Here is a 26,727-nt window from a genome sequence, read left to right on the forward strand (position 1 = left end):
CAGGGTCTGAGTACTGAACATGGTTTTCCAAGTTACTTGCTAAAAGGAAAGTAATTGCCAGTAACCCACAAGATGAAGAGACAACAGACTACTAGCATGTTGGGTTTAAAAACATACCACTGTTATATACACAGATTAAAAACAAAGACAAAAGAGGAAGGTCATGGCTTAAGCAGTTATGTGTCAAAACAACTGTGACTCATGGTAAAGATAAGCCTTGCTATATTTGATGAGGACAGAAGGCATGATTCAGAGGACAATAAGCATCCCAGGGGATTGATCCTCTCAGGACTCTCCCCAATACCAGTACACCCCAACCCACAGCTGTGAGTTTCATTCACCCCACAAAATTCCTAACAAATTTCAGAGCTATGAGGATGAGCAATTGACTAATTTCTTTCTTTCACTTATTCATCCTTATTTTCCCTTTTTCATATCTAGAGATGGGTGATGCTGAAATGTGCTGTTTACCTGAGAGTGGTTAAACAGAAAAATCATACAGGACCATAATCAAAATAAATATGGCTTGAATGATTAATCTGATACTATCCTCTGTTAGCTGAGCCGGCACTTAAACTTCAGACAGTTACAGAAACTGGAACCTTTTTAAAAGGAAGCATTGCTTAGAAGATGAATATGACTACTTGAGAAGACTGACTTCAAACATAATTCTAAAAACTCTTACCTTGAAAAGACTGCTTGGCTCTCTCTACAAGTTCATCAATGGGATAACTGGCCAGGTTTCCTCTGGCATGTTTAGTTTTGCAGTAAGTACAAGCATTGAGACACCTGTTCAAATGATGACAATAAATAAGGCTCAAAAATTTAAAGACAAGGCATACATAAACTGACAGGCAAAACAGTGCATTGACATTTTAGTAACATTTGCTTAATTTATATGAGATACAAAAATAATTATCTACATGATTCATATTTAACTTCCATGAGGAGCAGAGTTGGTAATCCTTGTGACTTTTAACTGTGAGAGAATGATCACAGAAAGCCACAGATTATCCTGAATACACAAATCTACAAAAAGCAAAATTTATAAATACTTTAGATGATTAAGCACACATAGATTAAACATCTATGAGAACCCAAGTTTATAAACCTCAGGATTAATCAAAGGAAAATCAAAATACAGTACTTGGGGGGGGTGCACTACAAGTATTTCTTTGGCCATCAAATAACTAGAAAAAATGTAGTATTACTTATATGTAGCTTTTTAAGAATATTAGTATACTCATTGAAATTTTAACTGATGATTTAAAAATGAACGAGCATGCAACAGCATTTTTTTATCAGAAGATTTCAGAATACTTTTCCCTCCTTGAGGAAACTATTAAGATGCTCCCTTGAGCATTCTGGGAGTTACATCAGCAGAGAAAATGAGCAGGACAACTGCAGTAGTTGAGAGAAATGGAGGAAAAGTGACTTGTCCACTCTAGAATATTGAGTCCTTTAGTTTTGAAATACAACTTAAATAAGTGAATTACCAAATAAAATAAAAAATTTTAATATATGAAAAAAATCAAAGTCTAATAACACTGAACAAAACACGTAGTCTCTCCTCAGTGATGCAATATCCACTATAAGGAACAAGGCCTCCAAAAGACCATTATTACACAAATTCTTCAAATCTTCACATTGTAAACAACAGAATTTGATAAATGAATGTCACAGACATGATTCTACTGGTATACACCTGTGAGATATGCATGAATCATTCTCCTTAGTAGTCAAACCAACAATACTTAATGTCTGATAGTTTTGCATATAACTTTAGGGAACAGCAACATTGTACATTTTGAAATGCACTTTACTAATTAAACAACCTCCTGAGCAATTTACATTTCATTTCAAAAATTGAGGGCATTTTGTAATTTTGGAAGAATGATGTTTGGCTCTTTTGTCCACAGAGGATAACCCTTCTGTTTCCTTCTGACTAAGGAGAAATCTGTTAGGTTCAACATACAAGAGTTCCTTTAGCCTTGTCTGTGCCGGGGCATATTATCAACAATGTCTAGCACACAGAATAGGGATCCACCTCAAAAAGTAAGTAACCTAAAGTCATAGAACAGCTCAGGTTCAAGTCCAGACTTGCCAGATTTCAACTTTATGGTTCCTCCCTATGACCTTCCCCCTGGAATAATTGTACATCAGACATCCTTGGGGTGGCATGGTAGTGTCAATGTTTAACAGAAATGAGGCTCTGTGCTCCATTTTTAACATTCCAGTATCAAAATCAACAAACACCCAAAATAACAATAGAAACCATCGTGTGTGTGTGTGTGTGTGTGTGTGTGTGTGTGTGTGTGTGTGTGTGTGTGTGTGAGAAAGAAAGAAAGAAAGAAAGAAAGAAAGAAAGAAAGAAAGAAAGAAAGAAAGAAAGAAAGAAAGAAAACAAGGTCCTCATCCAGCAGGAGCTACGGTAATGCAGCATAATTTGATAGCACTTACTCTCCTCCATACAACATTTGTTTGAAATATGCACTTCTCTGCTTTAGTTTTGAGGGATCTGAAGTCAGGCTTCCTGTCTGGACTGGCCCATGCTCGTACTTTGCATTCCTGCTATCTTCTGTTTTCTGTTTCTCATCTTCTTGCTGAGTCTATGGGCAAAATGTGTCACTTCACAGGACTTTTTCTGTTTCAAAATCTGGAACTCAATTCCCAGTGCTGTGCTGGGTACCCCGGGAAGCCAGTGTGCTCTCTTATTTTTCTTCAAGTGTTCCCATGTATCTGGGATTCCCCTCTGATTGACATTTACTGAAATCAGCACTGTTCCAGGCAAGCTGCCACATCAAGCTCTAATGCTACTTCAGGGACCTTGCTCTCCTTCTCTTTGTCCCATCCAGATGAAGGGTACTGAGAAACTCATGGACAATCATGAGAGAAGCCACTAAGACTTCTGACAAGGGTTGCTTGTTACAGGATACCATGTCAGAGGAAAGGGTAAGAAGTGAAAATAGAAAGTAGGGAAGGGAAGAAGTGTTTTAAACAAAACACGGGTGAATTGATACAGGTAAGTCATGTAGAAAAGACTTTCACTGTTGGTAAATTTCAAGTACCAGTCACGAGGTGTTTTATGATACTAGTGTTAAGTAACATTAAGGAAATGCATTAAGTTTAGATTACCAGGTGACAGGTATGCCAAACTCTGCAGAACAGACATATTGAGAACAGCTTAGCTTAAAAGCAGGTGTGGAAACCAAATGACATTTTCCTACTGTCTTATTCAATAATGACACAAGAACAGCCTCTCCACGTAAAACTTATGAAAATGTACTAAAAGTGGAAACAAGTGATATTCCCAAAACAATTCTAATAGTCAGAAAAGCTAGGAAATATAAATACTACATTAGGAGTTTAAAATACTCTTCACTCAACTGTTCTGCCCCAAATTGTTGATGAGACATTTTTGAATTTTAAATTTTCATTTATAAGATAGATTCATTCTCATCTATCAATATATTTTTAAAAAAGCTTACCATTGATAGTGACCTTAAACTTAACAATTCTAAAGTGCACATTTCTATAAACATGCTGCAACAGGACCAACTCAGGCAGTAAGTCTTATGTCTAACTAATAGGAAGGGTCTATTACAGAGAAAAAACACAATGCCAAAGAAGAGAAGAATGAGCTTTTTGATGTTTCAAAACATTTTTTTTTTTTTTTTGCAATCACCAGGAACTGTGTTGACCAGTAATTTCAACACTCGAAACCTCCTTTAAAATAAAGGAATTCATAATAGATAGTTTCAATTGTCCTTAAGCAATTAAACAATTGTCCAAGAGTAAGAACTCTGAGCCAGTTTCTTCAACCGTCAGAAAACAAAAGATCTTTGAAGGCTCACTGCTAAAAGCCAAAACCAAACTTATATGGCCGCTGAAGTGCAAGGATGCAGGAAACCCTCCACAGACCCTGGCTGTGGTTCTAGAAGAGAAAGCCCAACATACCTACACATCTTGTGAGCTGGCCGTTGGCCAAGAAACTCTAACAGGCTCAAGAGCAGAGAGAGATTAGATTGAACTCAGCAGTACAACTCTGAGGCCTGAAAGAGCATGTGAGATAGAATATTTTTAGACTATATAAACTAAACAAATGAAATAACAATGAAGGTTCAAAAATCAAGATATCCCAAAAGATTGGAACACAAGATAACATGCTAACTCAATACCTGTCCATGGGAAGCAAATGAAAACAACCCCATAGCATAGTCTTTTAAAAACTTTAGATACTGTAAGTTCTGCAATAATTTAGAGAGCACAGTCACACTCTAAAACACAGCCCATATTATCTGTTTTTTATATGGGGGCAGAGTGAGAAAGCTAATATGACTTAAGCTCCTGCTTCTCCTTGCTTCTTGGTCAAGAATAAATTTGAATATGCAAAACCTATTTGAGAGTAAAGCATTAAGAATGAAGTATTAATTACTGAAATAGGGCATTGCAGTCTCTCCATATACTTTAATCCTAGCTTATTTTTAATCAGTTGGTAGAGTATAAAATCTTTTTAGAAGCTTCAAGTGTGACAAAATAATAAGCTCTTAGAGATAGCTAAGTCTTGGAAAGGCTACACTGTTATCTGACTGTGTTCTTCTACACTGAGCTATCATCATACAAAAGAAAAAGAAAAATCTAAGAAACAAAATATTTGAAGGATACAGGCGATGACAGACCTAGCTGTTAAAAGCACTTACTGTGCCTCCTCATCGGGATTTTAAAGGATTTTTCCAAAGAAAAATGACCAAGTGTTTGAACTATTAAGCAAATACAGGAGATACTATCAGAAGAATGATTAGCGCTTCAGGTGATAAAAAGATGCCGGTTTGCCAAGGCTGAAACACTAAGCAAAGGAAAATGGAGCACCAGAAACACAGCAGAAGTGAGGCTCCAGAATAAGGAAGTCTTCAACTTTCTGAGACCAGGACTCTCCCACCAGAGATGATGCCTTCCACCTTCATCACTGACTGCCTGTTCTCTACAAAACCCAGAGCTTTTCAGTATCTCTTCCATTGTTCTCTATCATTACTTCCCTCTCCTGTGTATTAAAAATTATATTATAGAGATTGCGCCTTCATTCCCCTTACTTCATCCCTATTGGCTCCATTCTTTGCATCAAAAGGATGAATTAATGGATTTTCACTTCCACAGATTTCATCTCCATTGTCTTTACTCTTATGGACAGTACCCATCGATTCCGATAAAATTTAAGACCTTTAAGATAATTTTGGTAGGAATGGCAGCTGACAATAGCAAGGGAGGATTGCTGTACGTTTGCCAGACACTAAGTTAGGCATTTTACATAATAAAGATGCCAGAGGCATTATCTAGATCTTTCATAAAGGAAACTGAAGCTCAAAAGGATTACAAATTGTGCCTAAAGCTACACGGAGCCAAGTGAGACTCAATTTCTTCCGTCCTTTTTTCAGTGATGCTGGAGACCACACCCAAGACCTCAAACACATTAAGCTTCTATTATAACTCCAGCCCTAGACCCAAGCCATCTTATCAGAAATTCCCACAGCACAAATTGTATTCTGTGCTGCTCTAATGACCCCAAAACTAACTCTGTGAGAATACAGACTGATAGCATGAGCCTTTAAAAACCTTACAGTTGGGAGGTTGGTGAGATGTCTTATTGAGTAAGAGTTCCTGCTGCACAACAGAGGGGATTTAAGTTCAAATCCTCAATACTCATGTAAAAAGCTAGATGTAGCCAGCCATGCCAGTATAAACTATACAATGTGGCAGGTTGGAGACAGAAGGACTGCTGAAGATTTGGGTGACAAGCCTAGCTCCAGGTTCATTAAAAGACAGTGTCTCAAAGGCATAAGGAAGAGGCTTATAAAATAGGGCACTCTCCTCTGGCTTTTACATGTACCATGTATCTACAGTCACCACACATACACACATACAAAGAAAAATCTTGTAATTGCAGCAAGTTTCACAGCATGCCACTGCCTTGTATACCACTGAAATAGCAACAATACTTGATGCTACTGGAGATTTCACAATGAACTGGAACAACTACTTATTAGTCATTACTCTCTACTCAGTTAGGAGATGTGCTAAACAGGGAAGTCCTCAGTAAGATACACACAGGGAAAGAGAAGACACCATTTTCAGCAACAAGAATTTTCTATAAACTAGTTTGTGCTGCCATTACTGTTTTTTAAAACATTTCTTTTACTTTTTATGATTACATCATATCCCCTTTCCTTTTCTTCCCTCTGAATTTTCCCATACATTGTTCCTTTTCAAACCCATGGCCTATTTTTCATTAATTGTTGCTACACACAGACACATACATACATACATACATACACACACACACACACACACACACACACACACACACACACACACACACAAATACATAAGTACAGCCTGCTCAGTCTGTATAATGTTACTTGAATGTATGTTCTCAGGGCTGACCATTTGGCTAGTGGATAACCAGTTGGTATGGCTTCCCTAAAGAAGACTAGCCAATGGTGCCTGCCTACTCCACCCCACCCTCCACCCCTCTCAGCTCTCCCTAATTGTCTGTAGTTCTTTGTGTAGGGTTGAAGCCTTACAGGCTTTCCTTGTTAGCAGATCTGTTGTTGTCCTAGTTCAGCTCATGTTTAGGTAGTCATGTTGATGAGACATGAGTATAGTTTCTGACATTCCAGAAGACACAATCTCACAGCAATCTTCCTGTTCCTCCTGGCTCTGACAATCTTTCCACTCCTATTCCACAATGATAAGCCTTAAAAGGATGTATGGGAGTTGAATCATAGACGGAGCTCCATAACCCTGCATTTTGAATGTTGTGGCTTTCTATAATCGTCTCTATTTAAAAAAAAAAAGAAAAAAATGTTTCCCTGATGACTCCAGATGAAGACTACCCATATCTGTGGGTATAAAGACCCACTATTACTATTTTAAAGAAAATATAGCTAAATACCAAAATAAAAAGAATGCAAAAATATAAGCATACACATACAGTTTCAATAAACTCATTATATTTTACTTACATTTCTTAGTCCTCCAGACACCAATAAAGAACCATAAAGGTCTCTGGAACCTATTTCTATAGACCATGCTTTATTGTATCCCCAAGTTTGCCTTATAAATCTACAAAAATCTTCAGAATGTAAAATGTACAGAAAAATGGCAAGAAAACATCTCTGCTCAACTGAGTACTGCCCTGATTAGCAAAATATCAACTGATGGAGTGTAGAATAGATATCACTCATACATATCAAATATAATTTGGGGTGAATTGTCCATGCTCTCTATTTGTACTTCATGACTTACTTCCTGAGAAATGGTTTCATGCCCACAGCAGCAGCAACTGTTTTCTGAGGTGTTTATTAAACAAGGTGAAAGATAAGCAAGAAGCAAGTGCATCTACTATGACATAAATCCTTTCCTTAAAACTGTCCTCTGTATCACATTGTTTCTATTTTATAAAATAGTAACAGTAGTCAAAGAATTAAGTCAAGATACTATCTATTCCTTCTAAAGAACAGCAGTGGAGAGCTGCAACTAACACTAAGTATTTGTCAATTAAGCAAAGATGTCTCCATGGCTATTAGGGCTATAACCACCCCTCATATCTCTCTCTCTGTCTCTCTCTGTCTCTCTCTGTCTCTCTGTCTCTCTCTCTCTCTCTCTCTCTCTCTCTCTCTCTCTCTCTCTCTCTCGACTCTGTAAATATATACATTCTACTGATGTCAAAAATTTTGTTTAATTAGTATATGAATCCCATGTATACCCAGTAAAATATCATCTTGTCATGTAAGACTTTCCATATAGATGTTCCTTGATGTTAAGTCCAAATCCATTATTAGATAAAATATTTCAAGTTAAAACCTAGTAAATCCAGCAAATCTACAGGAACAGCAGAGCAGGGACACTGCAGAGTCTGAAGCTCTCCCTCAGGACCATGTGATGGGCTGGAAGCCCTGGCTTACTGCTGCTGCTCAGCATGGAGAGTACCATACCAGAGGCTGTTAGCCAGGAGTGGAGCAAAATTTGATGCATGGTTCTTATGGAATGGATAACACTTTCACACTCTTGTCAAAAATCTCAAGCGCAACACAGCCCTGGAACCAATGGCATCCTGTAAACTTTTTTTTTAAAAAAAAAAAAAGACACAAATGCCCCTTACAAAAAATTAATAGCATAAATAAGGGCTAGGCATAGCTGAATGGACAAATGAATGCTTAGTGCACACAAGAACTTCTGTTCACATGCACATGCAGGCACACACACACATGGGCAGGAGAGAGAGAGGCAGAGAGAGAGAGAGAGAGAGAGAGAGAGAGAGAGAGAGAGAGAGAGAGAGAGAGAGAGAGAGAGAGAGACAGAGAGACAGAGAGACAGAGAGACAGAGAGACAGAAACAGACACAGAGAGACAGAGAAACACAGACACAGCGAGAGACACAGACACAGTGAGAGACAGAGACACAGAGACAGAGTCTTTCCCACTTCTAGACTGCTTGTTTGGGGCTTGGCTTTCTATTTAAGCACAGATATCTGGCCCCTTTAGTAGACTTACTTAATAGAGTATTAAGAATATAAACAATACATGCTTCCATAAATACTTTTAGTAGTGGTGTTATTACATATACCTGAAGTAAACCCAAATTTATTAGATGATTAGGTGAGATATAGCATTTATTTCCTGTAAATTCACAGCACATATCAGCTGTTAAGTACACAATACTTGATAGCTCCACTCACAGATATTCGAAGGTCATGATAAGGGAAATAATCACCAGCAAAGATGGACACAGGGTTAGGATGTTTCCCATTGAGCCACATGCTAACCATACCAACTCAGCACTCTGAAGAATAGACCTCAAGCTACAGCTTAAAATAAGGAACAGTAAGAACTACTGCTTTTGCTTCCTCTGCAGCTCTGAAGCCTGACCTCTGCCAAGGTAAAATCTACAGGAAACACTGCTTGGAGCTAATTCTATACTTTTTAACAGGTGCCCAATTTTGACGCCTAGGATAAAAGGTATTGTTCTAACATTGGTCAAAACATCCTGATAAAGGGGGAAAATTGTTATATTTCAAGTGTTGAAACTAGAAAGCTAATTTCAGATAGATGTCTAACGTGAGAATATAAATTGTTTCGGGCGACAACAGAGTAATTTACTGAGTAATAGAGATGAGGATTTTAAACAGAAAACAGAAAAGCAAAGCCTAGGCATGTATGCAGTGACCTGTCAGTCATACCTCAACATACTCTCCAAATCAGGAGGACAAAACTGGGACAGAAATACTGACAATTATAATGCCTGAACTAGAATCCAGTATCAGTCTCTAATTTTGAATTGACTACATAAAGCAGAGCCAGGACAAATAGTATTTATTACCAGAAAGACAAAGAGATGCCACTGTTGCAGGTATCTGATGTCAGAGGCAAACTTGCAATGGGAGAGACCTGAATCCTTTCTCCTCCATTTCTTCCCAACTGTTCTGGAATACAATTTGACACAGAATAGCCACAGCAAAATTTCAGCTCCTGTATTTCATCACCCAAATGGTGCTGCTTTTCCTTTTTTATATGTAAAACAGTTTTGTGATAATATGTGAACATTGTACTGTTGGTGATATGATAATGGGATCCCTGCCCATCATACAGACTTTGTAAGTGATTTGTCTGTTTGGTTTATTTCAAGGCTTTTCTTTTCCTGATGTTAATTCTTAATTCTACCTTAAGTCTTGAAGCCATCTCTGAGGGAAGGACACAAGTCCTTTAATAATTCTGTTACAGAACTTGTTGTGGTGGCCTGTCCTATTCTTCGTTTCCATCATTTACTTCAAGGACAGAAGAGGGAATGACTGAGGAAGCAAAAACGCATGGTGTCTTTTCAACACCTAGCCCAATGAAAAGGCCAGGAAAAGGGAGCTGTTGATACAAGGTTACAGAAGCTGGGCTTTTGGTACATAGTGCATCTTCATCTTCTTAGGAGGCATTCTAGGTTCAAGGGGTCCAGCTCTATATTCCAGGTGGGAAACCTGATGGTGAGGGGACATGGGGTACTATAGCTGCATCCACTGAAGAGTCCTTTGAGTTGAGGTTGGGAGTCGGACAAGGAGTTCAGTTTCTGCTTCATAAGTATGTGGGGTTTGGGTTTTTTTTTTTTTAAGACTTTCATCATTTCCACACCTTCCTCCCCCTCCCAGTTCCTCCCAAATGCCCCTACTCTCTCTCAGTCTTCATACCTCTTCTATCATTTCCTACTAACCTTCTTTTAAAGTGAGTTACTACCTGGAATCAGTATTGTGCTTGCTTCAGCACTGTGAACAAACATAAATGAGTAACTCTTAAACTAGACATTTCATGACCATGAAGCATTACTATAGACCTGAGAGAGGGACCAAGGACTACCCAGAGATCCTAGTCTTAGAACTGGAGGAGACTCTAAGTGTTTCTGGTCTGGAAGTGGTGCTGTGATATCCCAGAACTTCATGTTTTCCTAAGGAATATGAGCAGGGGAGGGTGTGGAGGTGTGTATGGATGTCTAGGAGTAAAGGGAATGAATTATAGAAGGTCTGCACCAGAAAGGATTTCCTCATGCTGGCCAGTTCATCCCTGCGTGTCAGAGCGAGCACTCACCACATATTTAAGTACTATGAACTGATTCTGAATTCTCACTCAGCTGGGTGCATTTAAGTGCACTGTGTTGGTTGATGTCAGCTATTCAGGATTGCACCTTCATTAACAGAGACAGACAGTTGTGTGAGCAGATACTGAAAAGAAGTACTAATCCCAGTTTCTCACCCATTTTTTTCTCTTTGTCCTCCTCACTCTCTGGTCTAGACACATAAATCTGCTCTGGGAGCTCAAGCAATAAAATTACTTTAAATAAAGAAAGAAAAATAAAGATTGTGTGTGGGTTGTGAGAGGGTATTGAGATGTTTGGCCTCTGAGAGAAAAGGGGTTGAATTATACTGCATTTGGCTAGATTCCACCCAAAAATTAATCTAGCCCTCAGAGAGAGAGACAGAGACAGAAACAGAGACAGACAGACGGACAGACGGACGGACAGAGAGATTTTGTTCAAGAATCTACTTCTCTCTCATGAAGTCTAGAAAGCTCAAAAGTAATGCATGCTAGAGCCTGTCCAGGAGTACACAGCATGGCTCATTCGAACATCCCACTCCCTGTTCAGTGAATGGTGAGTCTGGAGAAGAGCGTTCAACCTAAGTCAGTTGGCACTCAACGTTCACATGAAAACTGCTATTAGCCCAAGAAAGAATGTGGGAAAATTCCTATCAAGAAAATGCACTCAACATTCCTGGGTAGATACTGCTTTATGCCTAAAATGGAACATTTCTGTTCTAGAAATTGTGACCAGCTTGCAAACTGGACCATTTGAGCCTCAGACTGTAAGACCAAGACAGGGAAGATACAGTGAAAAAGTTTCAAGTAGAGATACATGGACCAAATAACTAATGCATTTACTAACATGCATCAGGAACATTAAAAAACAACTAAATTTTAAACCCTCTTTAACCATGAAAAAACATTCTGAAGACAGAGTCTCCTGGGTATCCCAGTCTGGCCTAAAACTCAGGGTCCTCCTTCCTCAGCTAAGATGACAGGTGTGTGCCACTACGTCTGGGAAAATCTTTCACTTTTGCAATTTTTCTAGTTGCCAACTTTCAGAATGCTTGGCATTAGGTCATATCAGGTAGAAATAATGAAGAAACAGTCCCTGCATCAAAACACAAAGGGATTACAGAGCAGGCATACAACAAAGGTACTGTAGGAAGGACAGGGTAGAGAATTGTTTAAGCTTCTGAATTTGTGGGAAATCAAAAGACATAGAGATTAAAAACTTCAAACATATACTCACCAAGGTCATTATTCTAATTTTACAGCTAAAAAATAAACACTACCCAATTTAGTTAATAGATTCCAAGAAGAAAAACACAGATTAAAAATGCAGCTTAATATTGCCAGGGCAACCTTTCTTCCTGCTTAAAGACAACATTAGAGTATTCAGAGGCCCCCATCCATCCATAAGAGTAACCCTCCAGAAGAAGCATGGAAGTGTGGAAAGTAGAGGGAGGCGAGAAGTGTGGGCCACTTTCGATGTTCTGGGGGAAGAAAATTCATTTTAATTGTAGTCTTGTTATTTTAAATGTTAGATTGTATTGAATTTTAAAAATTGTTCTCAAATGTTTCTAAAATTCTCCTACTTAAAGAAAATCTTTGTGAGACACACCATACAAATTCGCCATCTTTGTAAGCAGAACGTGAGGAATGTAACTTCTGAAGCAGCTCAGCACTGTGCTCCCTCCATCAACCAACAGGAGCTTCAGAGCCCAACACCAACAAATGCCGTGTGTTTCCTTGGCTTGCCACTGAGTGACTTTTATTTATTTGGAGAAATGGAAAGGGAGAGCAACCACCATTATCTGCTGAGGGATGATCTTTCTGTACGATGTGAATATATATTCATTGGTTAATAATAAAGCTGTTTGACCATGCTCGTTTCGGCAGCACATACACTAAAATTGGAATGATACAGAGAAGATTACATGGCCTCTTCACAAGGATGGCAGGCAAATTCATGAAGCGTTCCATATTTTTCTGCTGTGGAAATCAGTATGGCAATTGTTAAAAAGCTGCATTTTTAATCTATGTTTTTCTTCTTGGAATCTATTAACTAAATTAGGGGTCAACCTACCTCAAGACACTGCAATAACACTTTTGGGCATATACCCAAAGGAGGCACATTCACCACAAGAATATTTGCTATGTTCATAGCAACATTATTCATAATAGCCAGGTCTTGGAAACAACCTAGATGCCCCTCCACTGAAGAATGGATAAAGAAAAGGTGGTACATTCATACAATGGAGTACAACTCAGTGGTAAGACAAAATGACACCTTGAAATTTGCAGGCAAATGCACAGACCTAGAAAAAAAAATCCTGAGTGAGGTAACCCAGACCCAGAAAGACAAATATAGTATGTACTCACTCATAAGTGGATACCAGACATAAAGCAAAAGATACCCGGCCTATAATCCAAAACCCCAGAGAAGCTAGAACCCTCTTCCAGAAAGAGATAGAAGCAGATGCAGAAATCCACAACTAACCAATGGGCCAAACTCCCTGAGTATAACTGAAGTAAGAGAGAAGTGATAATATGAACAAAGGAGTCAAGACCATGAACTAGAAACCCACAGAATCAGCTGACCCAAGCTAGTGAGAGGTCACTGACTCAGGTCTGACAAATGGGGAACCTGCATAAGACCAAACTAGAATCCTTTAATATAGGTGACAATGGTGCGACTGGGACAATATATGAGGCCACTGGCAGTGAGTCCAACATCTAACTCTAATGCACAAACTGACTTATTGGACCCCATTCTATATGGAGAGATACCTTGCTCAGCATAGACACAGGAGTGTGAGGGGTGGAGAGGTGCCTTGGTCCTGCCTCAAGGAGATGATGGGACAGATTTGGTAGACTTCCTAGGGGAAACCTTACACTCTCCAAGGAGCAGATGGGAAGTGGGTGAGTTGGGGGAGCATAAGGAGAGGACAAAGGGAGATCCGGCATTTGAATGTAAAAGCTAAATTAATTTTTTAAAAAAGCAAAACAAAAAAAGATGTTGTTCAACCAATAACCAGGCAGGATAAGATTAGGCAGAACAACCAAACTGAGAACTCAAATAAGAAGGGGTGGAGTCAAGAAAGATGCCAGCCAGTCACATAAAAGCAGGATGTGTTGAAAATGAGGTAAAAAGCCTTGATCAATGTGGCAAAACAATGGTAGAAACATCGGTTAATTTAAATGTAAGGGTTAGCTAGTAATAAGCCTGAGCTATTGGTTGAGCATTAATACTTAATGTAAGCTTCTAAGTGACTATTTGGAAGTGGCTATGGGATAGGGCCAGACAGAGACAACTCCATCTGCAATTATCAATTACTTTTCCAGAAAAAAGATTTATTTCATTTTTATGTATGCATGCATGCATGCATGTATGTATGTATGTATGTATGTATGTATGCATGTATGCATGCATGCATGTATGTGTGAGTGTACAACATATGTGTATAGGTATCTACAGAGGCCAGAAGAGGCATTAAGAGCACTTGCAGCTACTGTTCCAGGCAGTTGTAAGCCACCCAACATGGATGCTCGGAAACCAACTATGGTCCTCTCTATAAGAGTAGCAAGTGTTCTTAACAGCTGAGTCATTTTACTGGTCTAGTATCAATTTAGTTTTCTGATTTTTTTTATATTAAGTTGAAAAAATATTCACATTGAAAATTATGCATCAGGGGCTGGAGGTTCAGAGTACCCCACTGTAGTTAACAATCATCCCCAGTACCAGTTCTAAAAGATGCCTTTTTCTGAATACAAAGGACACAAGTAGTGCACACAAGTAGTGAACAGACACATATATTCAGGCAAAATACACACATGCATAAAGTAAAACAAAACTAAAAAAATTATAGAAAATTATTGATCAATGTATCCAAAGATACACAGTAGTACTTACACATCCTGACTCTGAGAAACCCCAACAGTAAATGCCAATGCACATTCATGCTTTTAGGATAGACTTAGGGGTGAAATGTCTCATCAGACATTTATTACTCATTTTCTCTTATTTCTGTCTTTGGGAACCTTAAAAATTTTTCCCAGATCCCTGCACACAATATTCTACCTACTGCTGAGGTGGTCTTTTTATGGTAAACTGTATTACTAAAGTTGAACGTAATGTCTTACGTTCAAAAACTATGGGAACAGAAAAGAGGCAGGTAGACTTCATATAATGAATACCTACAATAATGACTGCTTTGCATATGGAGAAAATAAAATAATCTTTTGTTGATTGTTTTGAGCTGTCAGGATGACCACTGACCAACTCTCAAGAAAGGAGAAGTCCTTCTGAGTATTAAAAGATAAAAGACTGTGTTGCCAGAAAAAGGTAAAGATTTACAATGAAGACAGATTCAGATGAAGAAAAACCTCTAAAGGTTTACACTGTGTTTAAAAATATATGTAGGCTTGTGAGAGAAAAGGAAACAGGATAAAGTGTTGAAGAAGGAGGAGGAGGAGGAGGAAGAAGAGGAGGAGGAGAAGGAGGAAGAGGAGGAGGAGGAGGAGGAGGAGGAGGAGGAGGAGGAAGAAGAGGAGGAAAAGGAGATGGACATGGAGAAGGAGATGGAGAAGGAGAAGAAGAAGAGGAGGAGGCGGAGGAGGAGCAGCAGCAGCAGCTGGGTGTAGTGCCATAGGCCTTTAATCCCAGCACTCCAGAAGCAGAGACAGGCAGATTTCCACAGAGAAACCCTGTCTGGGGGATGGAGGGAGGAAGTAAAAGAAACAGAATAATAAAAAGCCACGTAAAGATGGAAAATACACAGAGAGTCTGGATACTGCATGCTATTGTGTTATCTTTGAATTGTGTAATTGCTGGGAAGGAGCAACAACGGCTAAAAGACATTTGATTATAAATGCTGTTGAATTAATCCAACTTTTAAATTTTAAAAATTCTTTTACTTCTAAATTTAAAAATAAGGACAGGTTACTTGGGAAAATAGTTTTTGCTTATGTTTCCACAGAAAATGTAAAGCTATGGATTGATTCCTTCCAGACCAATTTGGTTTGATGAAGCAAGAACCCCTAAAACAGTGTCCCAGGTGATCCAACATCTAAAACAGCTGAGACGAGGCAGTCTTGCAGACTAGAAAAACAAGGACCTTGCCAGGTTTCTATGTTTTATCATGATCCCCATGGTCTAGACATTGCCCCCAACCATCAGGAAGTAGTTCAGAATGAATGACGCCCAAATTCCCAAATATTGTTTATAAATTTTTGTTTTCATTTAAATGGGGTTGGTTATAAATGGTAATGATTCCAGTCAATATCTGTTTAAAGGAAAAAAGGTGAATAGGATATAGAAATGAATACTTTGCTTTGGTATGGATTTTCATTTATTGATACAACTTCAAGGACAATTTTGTGATATGTATATTTCTCCTCTTGGTTAGGTATTGTGTTATACAGATATTTTAAAATGTAATGCATAAATAAATACAGATTGTACATAATCATTTATAATAATCAAAACTTATAGTTAGGTTAGTTAGGTTTTCTAGATATACAGAGATGTATTTAAGATGGATAGATATTCTTCAAACCTTTCAAAGACCTACAGAATATATAGCATTTTAAGTGGTTTAGGTTTTTCATGACAGTGAGACACAACAGCTCCTGGCACACCAATTACATCAGAAAGGAGGATGGGCATCGAAGAACCTCAATATGGAGTTTGCCTTCAACATGACAAGATTAGCCATTTGGGCAAGAAACTGCTCTTGTCTGGAATATTTGTTGCTGTATAAACTGGACATACAGGACCCACAGGAAAGTGATTGCTGAACTTGCAAAACAAGACAGTCCTGAAGGGTTCCTGCTTCATGGAGAAGTCTGCCCAACACACTGTGGCCTATAGGCTGAAGGTGGATGCCCCAAAATTACAGAGGAACTTTGGGTGAGTGTCCAGGCAGTGAGATGTCTCTGCCAGATCTAGAGTTTATATATTATCCTTCTGTTGTCTTTGATGGAGTTGAAGTCAGATAGTTATAGTTTTCTTTAGTTATTCTAAAAGATAAGTTACATATAAGACCTTAGACTCACAAAGATAGAATAAATGATAGAAAATTTTCTTTGAATCTTGCTAAATGTTAATGAACTAAATACTGTAACTATAGTTCTTACTTCATGACTGTTTTGTTATATACATTTTACTACGTTAGTGTTAAAAATCCTTCTTTTTATTTAGATAGAAAAGAGGAGATGATGGGGGAAATCCTTCTGTGTATGTTTGTCTTATTGGTTGTTGAATAAAGAACTGTGGCCAATCGGGAAGCAAGATAGGTGGGAGTAGGAGTCGAGGAGGATTCTGGGAAATGTAGTAAAGAGAAGTCTTGTGATCTAGGCAGGAAGTGACATAGCAGGCAGACTCAGAATATAAGCAGGGACAAGCAGGAAATCGCGCTCTTCCTCTTCCTCCTCCTCTCTTCTCTGTGGAGCCACCATGTGATCCCGGCTAGACATGACACCTGCCAGACATGACACCTGCCGCTGGTGTCCTCAATAAGATAAGTATTTATAAAATAAATAGATTGTAGTTATGGTTGATAATCAAGACTGAGCTAGCAAGTAAGAAATCCTAGTCATTTGCCAGAAGCATTGTAACTAATATAAGACCCTATGTGTTATTTGGGGGTGTCCATGTGGCAGCACGGTTCGGGCATCTGGTGGAAAGATTTATCGTTACAGGAGGATATGGAATTCTACAAACTGAAATGTAAAGTGACACAGTGGTTACAGAAAACAACAGTTACAGTAAAGTATAACTATGATATAATCCAGAAATTCCATTCTGAGCATAGAAACAAAAGAACTATACACAAAGAGTTAATACATATATGGTTAACAAGCTTTACAGTAAATAATATTTTCAATAGCAAAAATGCCAAAGCAACACAAATAATGGTCAGAATTAGAACACACAAAGTAATTCTGGTATGTACATAGAATGGAATAGTATCTGGCCTTAAGAAATAAAATCTGCGAAATGTAACACCTTGGGAGAATCATGAAGATTCAACATTAAGTATAAAACGCAAATCACAAATAGACTAAAATACTGTAAGTCTAAACAGAAGGCAGGTAGAATAGTAAATTTCAGACACAAAAGTGTCTGATAGTGATTGCCAAGGATAAAGGCAAGAGGGAGTTAGGGATGCTGATGCTCAATTAAATCAGTTTTAGGTTGGGAAAAGAAAGACCTTTGGAGCCAGATGGTGGGAACAGTTTTACAGTAAACACTAAGAATGAGGTGAGTGTTCCCAGGTTACACAACCAAGAAAATCAAAGTGCTCATTTTTAAGGTGTGTTTGTGTGTGTGTGTGTGTGTGTGTGTGTGTGTGTGTGTGTGTGTGTGCGCGCGCGCGAGTATGCATGCGCACACACCTGGCAGAGAAAAAGAGATAAGGAGAGGGAAGGAGGAGGGGAGGGAGGGGGAAAGGGAGGATGGGAGGGAGGCCAGGAGGCAGTAAGGACTGGTTAATACCATTGTATAATAACTGGAAAAAGAGAATAAAATTCTACAGACAACCTCAGGAGTTCACTGGTCACCTAAAGACTTTGTCATAAATGGCTGTTAAATTTCAACACAACAAAGAGGAACAAGGAACTTTGTACAGAATTAGTTCTGTGTTGTCCCTGTCATGACTGCCAAGCAAACCCCATGCCTAAATAGAATGAAGTGTATTAACCAGCAGAAATGGTTCTTTCTACCCCAAACTCTTTCAAAACAAAAATAAAGCAAGCACAGCTCCACATGTGATGCTTGGATTTCATCACTGTTTTCACACAGAACAAGAGGGCCGTTGCCTCCACACCATTTCTCAGCATCAACACTCATTTTCTTATGCAATTTCAAGTTTGGTTGGCAGGTTAGAGACATTTTTTCCAACCACAGACAAAACTTCTTTTGATAATCAAAGAAAACGTTCAAGGAAATGTTCCCAATAAAAAGACAACAAAACAATGGTGTGGAAGTGCATCAGCAGTCTGGGGAACAGCTGAGGTGACGCCAATTAACCTTGGGTGGGATGTGGCAATGCACTACCAATATACCTAGTCTATGCCTCCAAACAGGAACTTAGAAATGTTCGAAGAATGCCCGAGTGCTGGGAGTGAGGCAGGCAGAAAAATTTTGTGTTTTTTTCTTTACTTTTGTTTTATTTTTTAAAGAAGAATTCATTGTTTGAATTCATCATGGTAGAGAAGTATGATGGAGAGAGCAGTTCTAGCTGTAGGGTCAGGAGCATGAAGCAGATGGTCCAGTCAGGAAGAAGTGAGGGAAGGCTGGTGCTCCACCCACTTTCTCCTTTCTATGCAGCCCACCACCCCAGCCCATGGGATAATGTGTCCACATTCACAGTGGGTCTTTTCTCCTCTGTTAAAACCACAAACAACTATCTCCTCTGAGATTTCAATCTCACCCAGTTGACCAGGAAGACGGACATCACAAAAAGCTCTACACTAAGCCACACATTGTTTCCACAAAAGAAGTTAGGACTTTTGTCCCATAACTCTGAACACTTAACTTTTTCTACCTCCAGGATGCTGAGCTACTAATCTTCCTGTATCTACCTTCACAGAGCTAGGACTGTAAGCATATGCTGCTATGTAAATGGGATGGAACCCAGGGCTTCATGCATGCTGGGCCAGAATTCTACTAGCTGACTGAGTTACAGCTCCTGCCACCAGAACTATATTATTGAGTCTTCCATGTAACCTTATGACAACAATTTAATGTTTAATATACTAGCATAAAGGAAATGAGTGTGTCATTTTAATTTCTCATTTCTTTGGTTTTATAGAAAACTGACTTCTACATGGAACATTTACTTTTTGAAATTTAAATCCCACCATGCATCTTCAAAAGAGAGGATGGAGACTGGAGAGACAGCTCACCAGTTAAAAGAGAAGTTATACTAGGAGACTGAAGAGATGGCTCACCAGTTAAAAGCTCTTACTGCTCCTGCAGAGAACCTGACCTTAGTTCCCAGCACCAAAGTTGAGAGAGAAGATCACAACTGCCTGTAACTCCAGATTCAGAGAATCTGATGCCCTCTGCTGGACTCCTCAAACATGCGCGCGCGCAAATTTTGTAAAGCTATACAATCAAGGATAGACAATGACAGACAAGTAGAAAACAGCACTCCTGGGATGGAGGCAACACTGTTACGGGTTCTTTATATACACTGCTAATCCCGAAAATCACCCCCCATGAAGTGGCTGCCACTGGCATTCTCTCCAAAGACGAAACAGACATAGAAACGTAAATAATTTGACAAATATCACAAACATTACACAGCTGGTTAAGTAGGTAAACCAGACAGTCTGGCTCCACTACCCATAGTTGCAACCATTACACACGCTACATGTCATAACATATCGGAAATAAAGATAATTTTGATAATGCTTAACAAGCTCTTTAAAGGGAACATAATATGCAAGATTTCTTGCTGATCCCCGTATTATTTTGTTTTGTTTTTAACTGTAAACCACTATCCTAGAAGTGTGTGTATCTTAGAGGGTTAAACACATGAGTGAAGCCTAGATTTTTAGTAGTGTGCATTACCATTAAGAAAATAATTAAAGTGTCTCAAGAGCAACTTCTAAATATCTTTTGTGAGGAGCCAGGCATGGGAGAACATGTAATTCCAGCTCACTGAGAGGATGAGGCAGGATTGTGAGATTGGGGCCAGACTTAAAACAAACAGAAAAACATTTTTCCTAATTTCACAATCAATATATGAATATAAAAACAAAGCCAACAGGCTTGGTACCTGGCACAGCAAAGAAATAAGCATATCATCTCTGGACGACATGAAACTGCAGGTGACTAATCAGAACTTTCACAAACTGACACATGATGAGACATTTCAACACATCAGCTGCACGTTGTTGAGGTGCGGGTAGACTACCCAAAATAATTAGAGGTCTGGAGGAAGGACAGAGTTCATGCTAAGTATGACTCATGCATCTCACAGCAAAACAAAATCCACCAGACATTTATCTTCTCAAAACAAGACACTGGGTCTGGCAGCAGCCCACAAGCAGGAAAGACCACGTGAAAGTCAGACGCTCCTGTGCTGGTTAAAAATAAAAGGGTGGAGAGGCACATGACAAGTGATGACTCTAAACCTGACCTCTGAAATATACAATGCCATTTATAACTTACACAGAATTTCAAAACACCTGAAAACAGCAAGTTTCACAAGGCAAGTTAGGAATGAAAACTAAAAGGCCACTTTGTAAGTCAAATCTTAGGAGGCATTCCAGTAAGGTCTATGACATCTAAAGAGTGAAATCCTAAGCTTTCTGTCACATTGGCTTCAGTTAGGAGGGCTTTTCCTTATTAGCATGAACTCCGTGTAGTCACCCCTTCCTGCCTTAAGCTTTGCAGGATGAGTCCATGGGCATGGAATATAGACTTCACTTAGGAGCCCAGCTTCCCTTACTGGAAAAAGTTACCAAATTATAAAAATTTGAAGAGTAAAGAGTCCACAAGAAGAGAACAGAAAAGAACAGTAAAAAAGCTAGAAGACTCATCAGAAGAGCTACACTTAAGAGAAAGGGTTAATAATGGGAAGTCAGCAGCAGTCCCAAACACCACTAAGAGGGCAAAATTGAGAAACTGCTCTCTTCAGCCTCCTCACAAGAACAATGAGGAAAAGCAGGAGTCAGAAACCAGCAGAAATCTAAATGTATACCTGACCAGATTTAGCAATTAACCACAACTCACAGGCAAGAAGAGGCAGAATAGCATGCTTTTTTTAAATTATCAGAAACACACCATTTCATTAAGGAGTATCTATTCAATAGAACTACATGGGCCATGGCATTGCTTCTAGACATCCTATGTGTATAGGCCTCTCTTGATAGAGTGTAATGGTCTCCACTCTCCCACCTCCTAGAATCTATAGCATGTGTGAACCTTTTTCTACAGTGTAGGCAGGATCTGAAACCTGCTTCTTACCCCTCCAATATTAAAAATTGGTAAGAAGTCACTTGCATGATTCCATAACTTCTGCCCAGCAAGTAAACAGTCCTCTGCTGGCTTTGAAGGAGTGAACTGTCAAGTTGCAGGAACAGCACTGCACAGAACTGGGAGTATCTTCCAGTGGAGCTCCAAGAAGAGTCCAGGAACCTTGATCCAACAGCCTATAAAGAACTGCATGTCTCCAAGCAATGCAAAGCATGGAAAAGTCTCCTCCCCAGTTAGATGAGACTTCAAATGATATGATAGCTACTGCAAACACCTTTACTGCATGCCACTAAAGATTACAGAGACCCAGTATCTGACTCATAGGCAGAGCCAAACAAATGTGGTGTGAGCATCCACATTCGGAGTAATATTGCTACACATCAATAAATAACAATGCTAACTAAGGCAGGCCCCAGAATACTGCTTACTACTAATCAGAGATACTTCTTCTTGCAGTAGATGGTAATTAACAGACACCCGTTAATTGAGAATGAACTCACACTGGAGAGACCTTGGAGCACTCAGCTCTAAATGGGATCTGTATCAAACCCTTCCCTTCGGTCTCAGAGACCTGTGCCAAATAGGAGGCAGAAAAATTCTAAGAGCCAGAGATCATAGGTGACACCGAAGAAACAGCATAGCAGACTGATGTACATATGAACTCACAGAGTCTGGGATAGTGGGCACAGACATGCACAGGCTCAAAACAACAAAGTCTTATCACTGAGAAGGATGTTTGGACATAAAGTCTCATCTGACCAATAAGCAATTTGCAATCCATATCTGATAGGAACAAGAAAATCAATTTCTCCAATGGGAATGTGGTGCCAACTGGGAATGTCAACCACATTCCCTGGCAGGCCTCATGCTCTTGTGCAGCTGACCAACATGATAAGACTCCATGTTTTTGTGTGTGCCTTTTGTTTTGTTTTTGCTATGGTGTGGTGGTTTTGACTCTTTTTAGTTTAGTTTAGTTTTGTTTTCCTATAGCTTTTTTGTTTATTTATTGAGAGGGAAAGAAAGAACATGAAGAAGAATGGAGGAAAAAGGGAGGATCTGGGAGGACTTGGGGAGAGGAAAGAATATGATCAAATATATTAAATAATAAATTTAAAAAATAATTTTTAGATGTAATAAGATTAAGAAAAGGGAAAACGTAGAACCTTTAGAAATGCTGAAACAATCCATTTCTAGGAACACTAGATGGTCAGGAAAACGTGTTCCTTCTGACAAAGGTTCAAGAAGCTTCACCAACTCTAAGCTCCCCTGTGAAACAGACAAACCACAGCATGGCTGCAGAAGTAAAATAAGCAGCAGTGATGAGGAACTCACTCCTTCATTAGGTTAGCCTTCACTGACTTTACCCAAGCTCTGACTCACAGATAGTCTCCAAATTTACAATAATGAAAATCCATCATGACAAACCACAAAAATATAGTATTGTACATGTTTCAAGTTCTGATGGGCATTATTTACTTAATATTACATTAGACAAAGAAATTTCAGAATGCATGCCACCTAAATATGTGTGGTATTGATTCATTTCAATTTTTGAAACACTGAAAATTCAGTCTGCACAAAACACTATGGCATTTGTTAATGGGGTGTGAAGAGAGAAATCTGATAAGTGCACAGATGACTACACACAAGAAAATATGACAGGGCACTACAGGACAGCCAAAGCAGGCTACAGTTATACACAGGAACATATGGCAGGGGGCCACAGGACAGCCAAAACAGGATACAAGTAACGAAACAGAATAATTATAAGCAGAGCAGCCTACCTGAAGGAGACAGAACTGTGGCAGGCCTTGAGTAAGAATGTGGCTTTCTCCATACATTGGGGTATGGAGAAGGAGAGCAAAGACATTCTTCAAGATACAACAGTTAACCATCCAGGGTATGGTTTAAAGGGGAGAAGGCAAGAAGAGAAACAAAAGAGAGGGGTAGGAGTGGGCAGTGGAGGCTATTCAGATAGTCAGTCTTCAGAAAAGACTAAACTGCTGGCTGAGAAGTGTGTGCTTAATTTACTAGACATCTATAAAAAGTTGAAACACATTGGGTCAGAGAAAAGGTACTGTTTGCCATGTGGTCTGGTGTTGCTGATTCTGGAGCTGATATCTGGGAAACATCCCCAGGGCTAGACTTACACTGTGGCCTGTTATGAATACAAAGAGTGGGAAGGAATGTGGGTCTAAAATGCTCAGTGACATTTCAACCTGATTATTCTAATTCTGTATTTTGATGAAAATAAATAACACACTGGAAATAAGTCTGGATTAATTCATGGATATATTCTTGTTGCTCAAATTTTTACTAACCCAACTTCATTGGAACAATTTTTTACAGGCCAAATCTACACTATAAAATATAATACATTATAATTTTGGAGTAATGCTCAGCATGTGTTTTAGAACACTTTCCTGAAGTGCCAGAGTATCAGACTTTGAGGATTAGACACACACTCTATACAAGTACTAGATTCTCTTCAACAGCTGATGCAGCAAATGACAACATAAAAATGTGTGAACACAGTAAAGATACAATTAAATGTATTTACAAAGAAGCCAGACTGGGGCTTGGCATGGGCTACAGTTTGCTGACCTCTAATCTGTATTTTGCTCCACAAACTTCCTTTACCAAAAGAGAGTAAAAGGGTCCTCACCATGATATAATCGCATTCATGTATTTCAGAGGTTTTGTCTCATATAGGGTATAAAGTTCAGTTTATTACCACCAATTTAAAAACATCCAATAGTAGATGACAAAGATATATAAAAGAAAGTCCTGTCTACTTCATCCTCAGAATGTCTTTTCTGTCCAACCACTTCTCCTCCATCAGCATTAAGCCAGTCATGTCACTCATCTGCAAGCACACACGCTGCTTAATACACTACAGGGGCAGATAGAAAACCCCTTGCCTGTGGGAAGCTAACATTCTGGGGAGAAATTTGTTAATAATCCACACAGTAAATAAGTGAGCACAGTGCTACCATGACAGGGCTATGCAAAAAGGAAAGAACAGGCCTAGGAGTGCCAGGGAAGGGAAGCGAAGCCAAAGGTGTCATGTAGGGCTGGACTAAAGGAGGAAAATGGTCCAGGGATACTCGCCCAGAACACTAGGACCATTCTTCCACCCCATCTCACCTGCACTACCAGAGCTATTATTAATAGCATCATGCTATTCTTGCTTCTTCCAGCTTAAGTCCATTACCATTTCAACACAGTAGCCACAGTGCCTCTGCCATGTTGATTCCTAGTACAGGGTGAATTAAACCAGAGTGTCACTGATTCTCTACCCCATCCCCTCACCCCTACACAGTGGACTCCCTGCTATCCCATGCCTTACCAAGTCTTGGTTTTGACCTGGGAATCTAGACTCTCGACACCACCACTACCACCACCAGCAGCTGCTCTACAGCTCCTTGGCCATGCTTTTCTTCTTCATGCTTTTGTTTTACATTTTTAGACAGTACATGTTTGCTCATTAGTCTCACTAAAATCTAAACTGCATGAAGACAAGGACCTCATTCATACCATATCCTCTACTCTTCTCATACAGTAGAGCCTCAATAAACATTTCTGAATGAAATTTCAAATAAGTAAGGAATGGGGGCACTCTTACAAAAAGGAATAAAATTTCTGAATGAAAATTTCAAATGAATAAAAGATAGAGGAAGTCTTTCACCAAAAAAAAAAAAAAAAAAAAAAAAAAAAAGAATGAAGGCATTCCCAAGGTCATGTGGCCAGAAATTGGCCAAATCAGGACTGAGCTCAAGATGGCTGGAAACTAGGACCACACAGGTTACTTGTCAGTAACCTGGTAAGGCATGGTCCACTAAACGGGGAGAGTGCATTAATAAACCTTTCTAGAGAGCAGACTAAATTATTTTAACACCCAGTTTGTCTGTTTTGGAAGAACATCCATGCAATGCTTTACAAAGCTTTGTGGTAGTTAAAAAAAGCTTTGTGGTAGTTAACAAACAAGCCATTTAATTGAGATATGCCTATTTTCTACATTTGGAATCGTGCAAATCCTTCACCTCACAGAGCTGACTGGAAGAACAGACAAGCTAATATCTGCAAATTTACATAGAAAAGGTTAAACAGGGAAGGTGGTCACCAGTGACCAATATACTTGAAGATATCAAATGGCTTTGAAACAGGAAAATGTGAGTCTTTAGAACCTTGAGGTGCTAATGTGTCAGGGAAACTGATCAGAGTCCTGCTTCTATGCCAGGCCCCCAACAGTTCTGCATGGGAGAGGTACACACCACCTACACTTGGGTAGCCCATAACTCCGTTTTGCTTTAGTGATTCTACAGAGCACCAGCATACAATAAGAACAATCTCTTGGTAGGAATCCACAACCCCCATAGCAGGCCACTCACTAGACTTCAGCCACAGATAAAATGAAGTTGCAGGTGGAGGAAGCAAATTCCTTGGGGGACAACAAGAGCTTCTTGGCAGCATCAGGATCTATATATGGCACCTGTGACAGGGACTGGCACCACAATCCAAGCCTTCTAGCTGAGGGAAGTTGCATGTGGTATCTTCTTGAATTATTTAGAAAAAATCACCTAAAAATTTTTTAGAGTAGATAGGGCATTATATTGACATAATAAAAAGCCACTTGAAAGATAGAATTTAAAAGCCATACATATTAGAAATATCTTTATATTTTGCACTCATTTTCCAAGTACAAAAATAGCCTCAATAAACACTTTTAATATGATACAAGATAAATGAGTGTAATAATTTTTAGGTCGTCTTATAGCTGCACAATTGAAAAAGAAAAGCTGCCTGCAGAGATGTGGAGCAAAGGCAAGGGCCAGTTTGGCTATCAAGGAAGTCAGAGCCCCAAGTGAATGAAAACAAGGAAACACAAGCCAATGCAATGGAAACTCCACTACTACTTTTAAAAACCAAAAATTGTTAAATTCACAGAAGAAATTTATAGGACAAAACTGTTAATAGAGTGTTTAAAAATACACAAGCTCTCCTCTGTTATAGATGGAGAAAGGTAGAGTTTACAGAATACACTGGCTCTCATCTGTATTAATAGATGGAAAACGTATGCTTCAGTCAGTGGAATTTTTAGGACATCCCAGAGGGTACTTA

At 39.1% G+C, this 26,727-nt stretch overlaps 1 protein-coding gene and 1 non-coding gene across 3 annotated transcripts in view; one reads left to right on the plus strand and one right to left on the minus strand.

Moving 5' to 3' along the window:
• Cdkal1 (CDK5 regulatory subunit associated protein 1 like 1) overlaps positions 1-26,727 on the minus strand; it is a 562,780-nt gene that overhangs the window by 309,618 nt on the left and 226,435 nt on the right. For both annotated transcript variants that reach the window (XM_027409316.1, XM_027409315.1), the window contains exon 9: positions 686-789. In XM_027409316.1, coding sequence (XP_027265117.1) covers positions 686-789 — 104 coding nt within the window. The remainder of the gene's footprint in view (positions 1-685; positions 790-26,727) is intronic.
• Positions 12,500-12,605, plus strand: LOC113831275. Its single transcript, XR_003484144.1, has one exon. It is a non-coding gene; the product is annotated as a U6 spliceosomal RNA (small nuclear RNA).

This window comes from Cricetulus griseus, chromosome 3 (genome assembly GCF_003668045.3).
Source record: "Cricetulus griseus strain 17A/GY chromosome 3, alternate assembly CriGri-PICRH-1.0, whole genome shotgun sequence".
NCBI classification, from domain to species: Eukaryota; Metazoa; Chordata; class Mammalia; order Rodentia; family Cricetidae; genus Cricetulus; species Cricetulus griseus.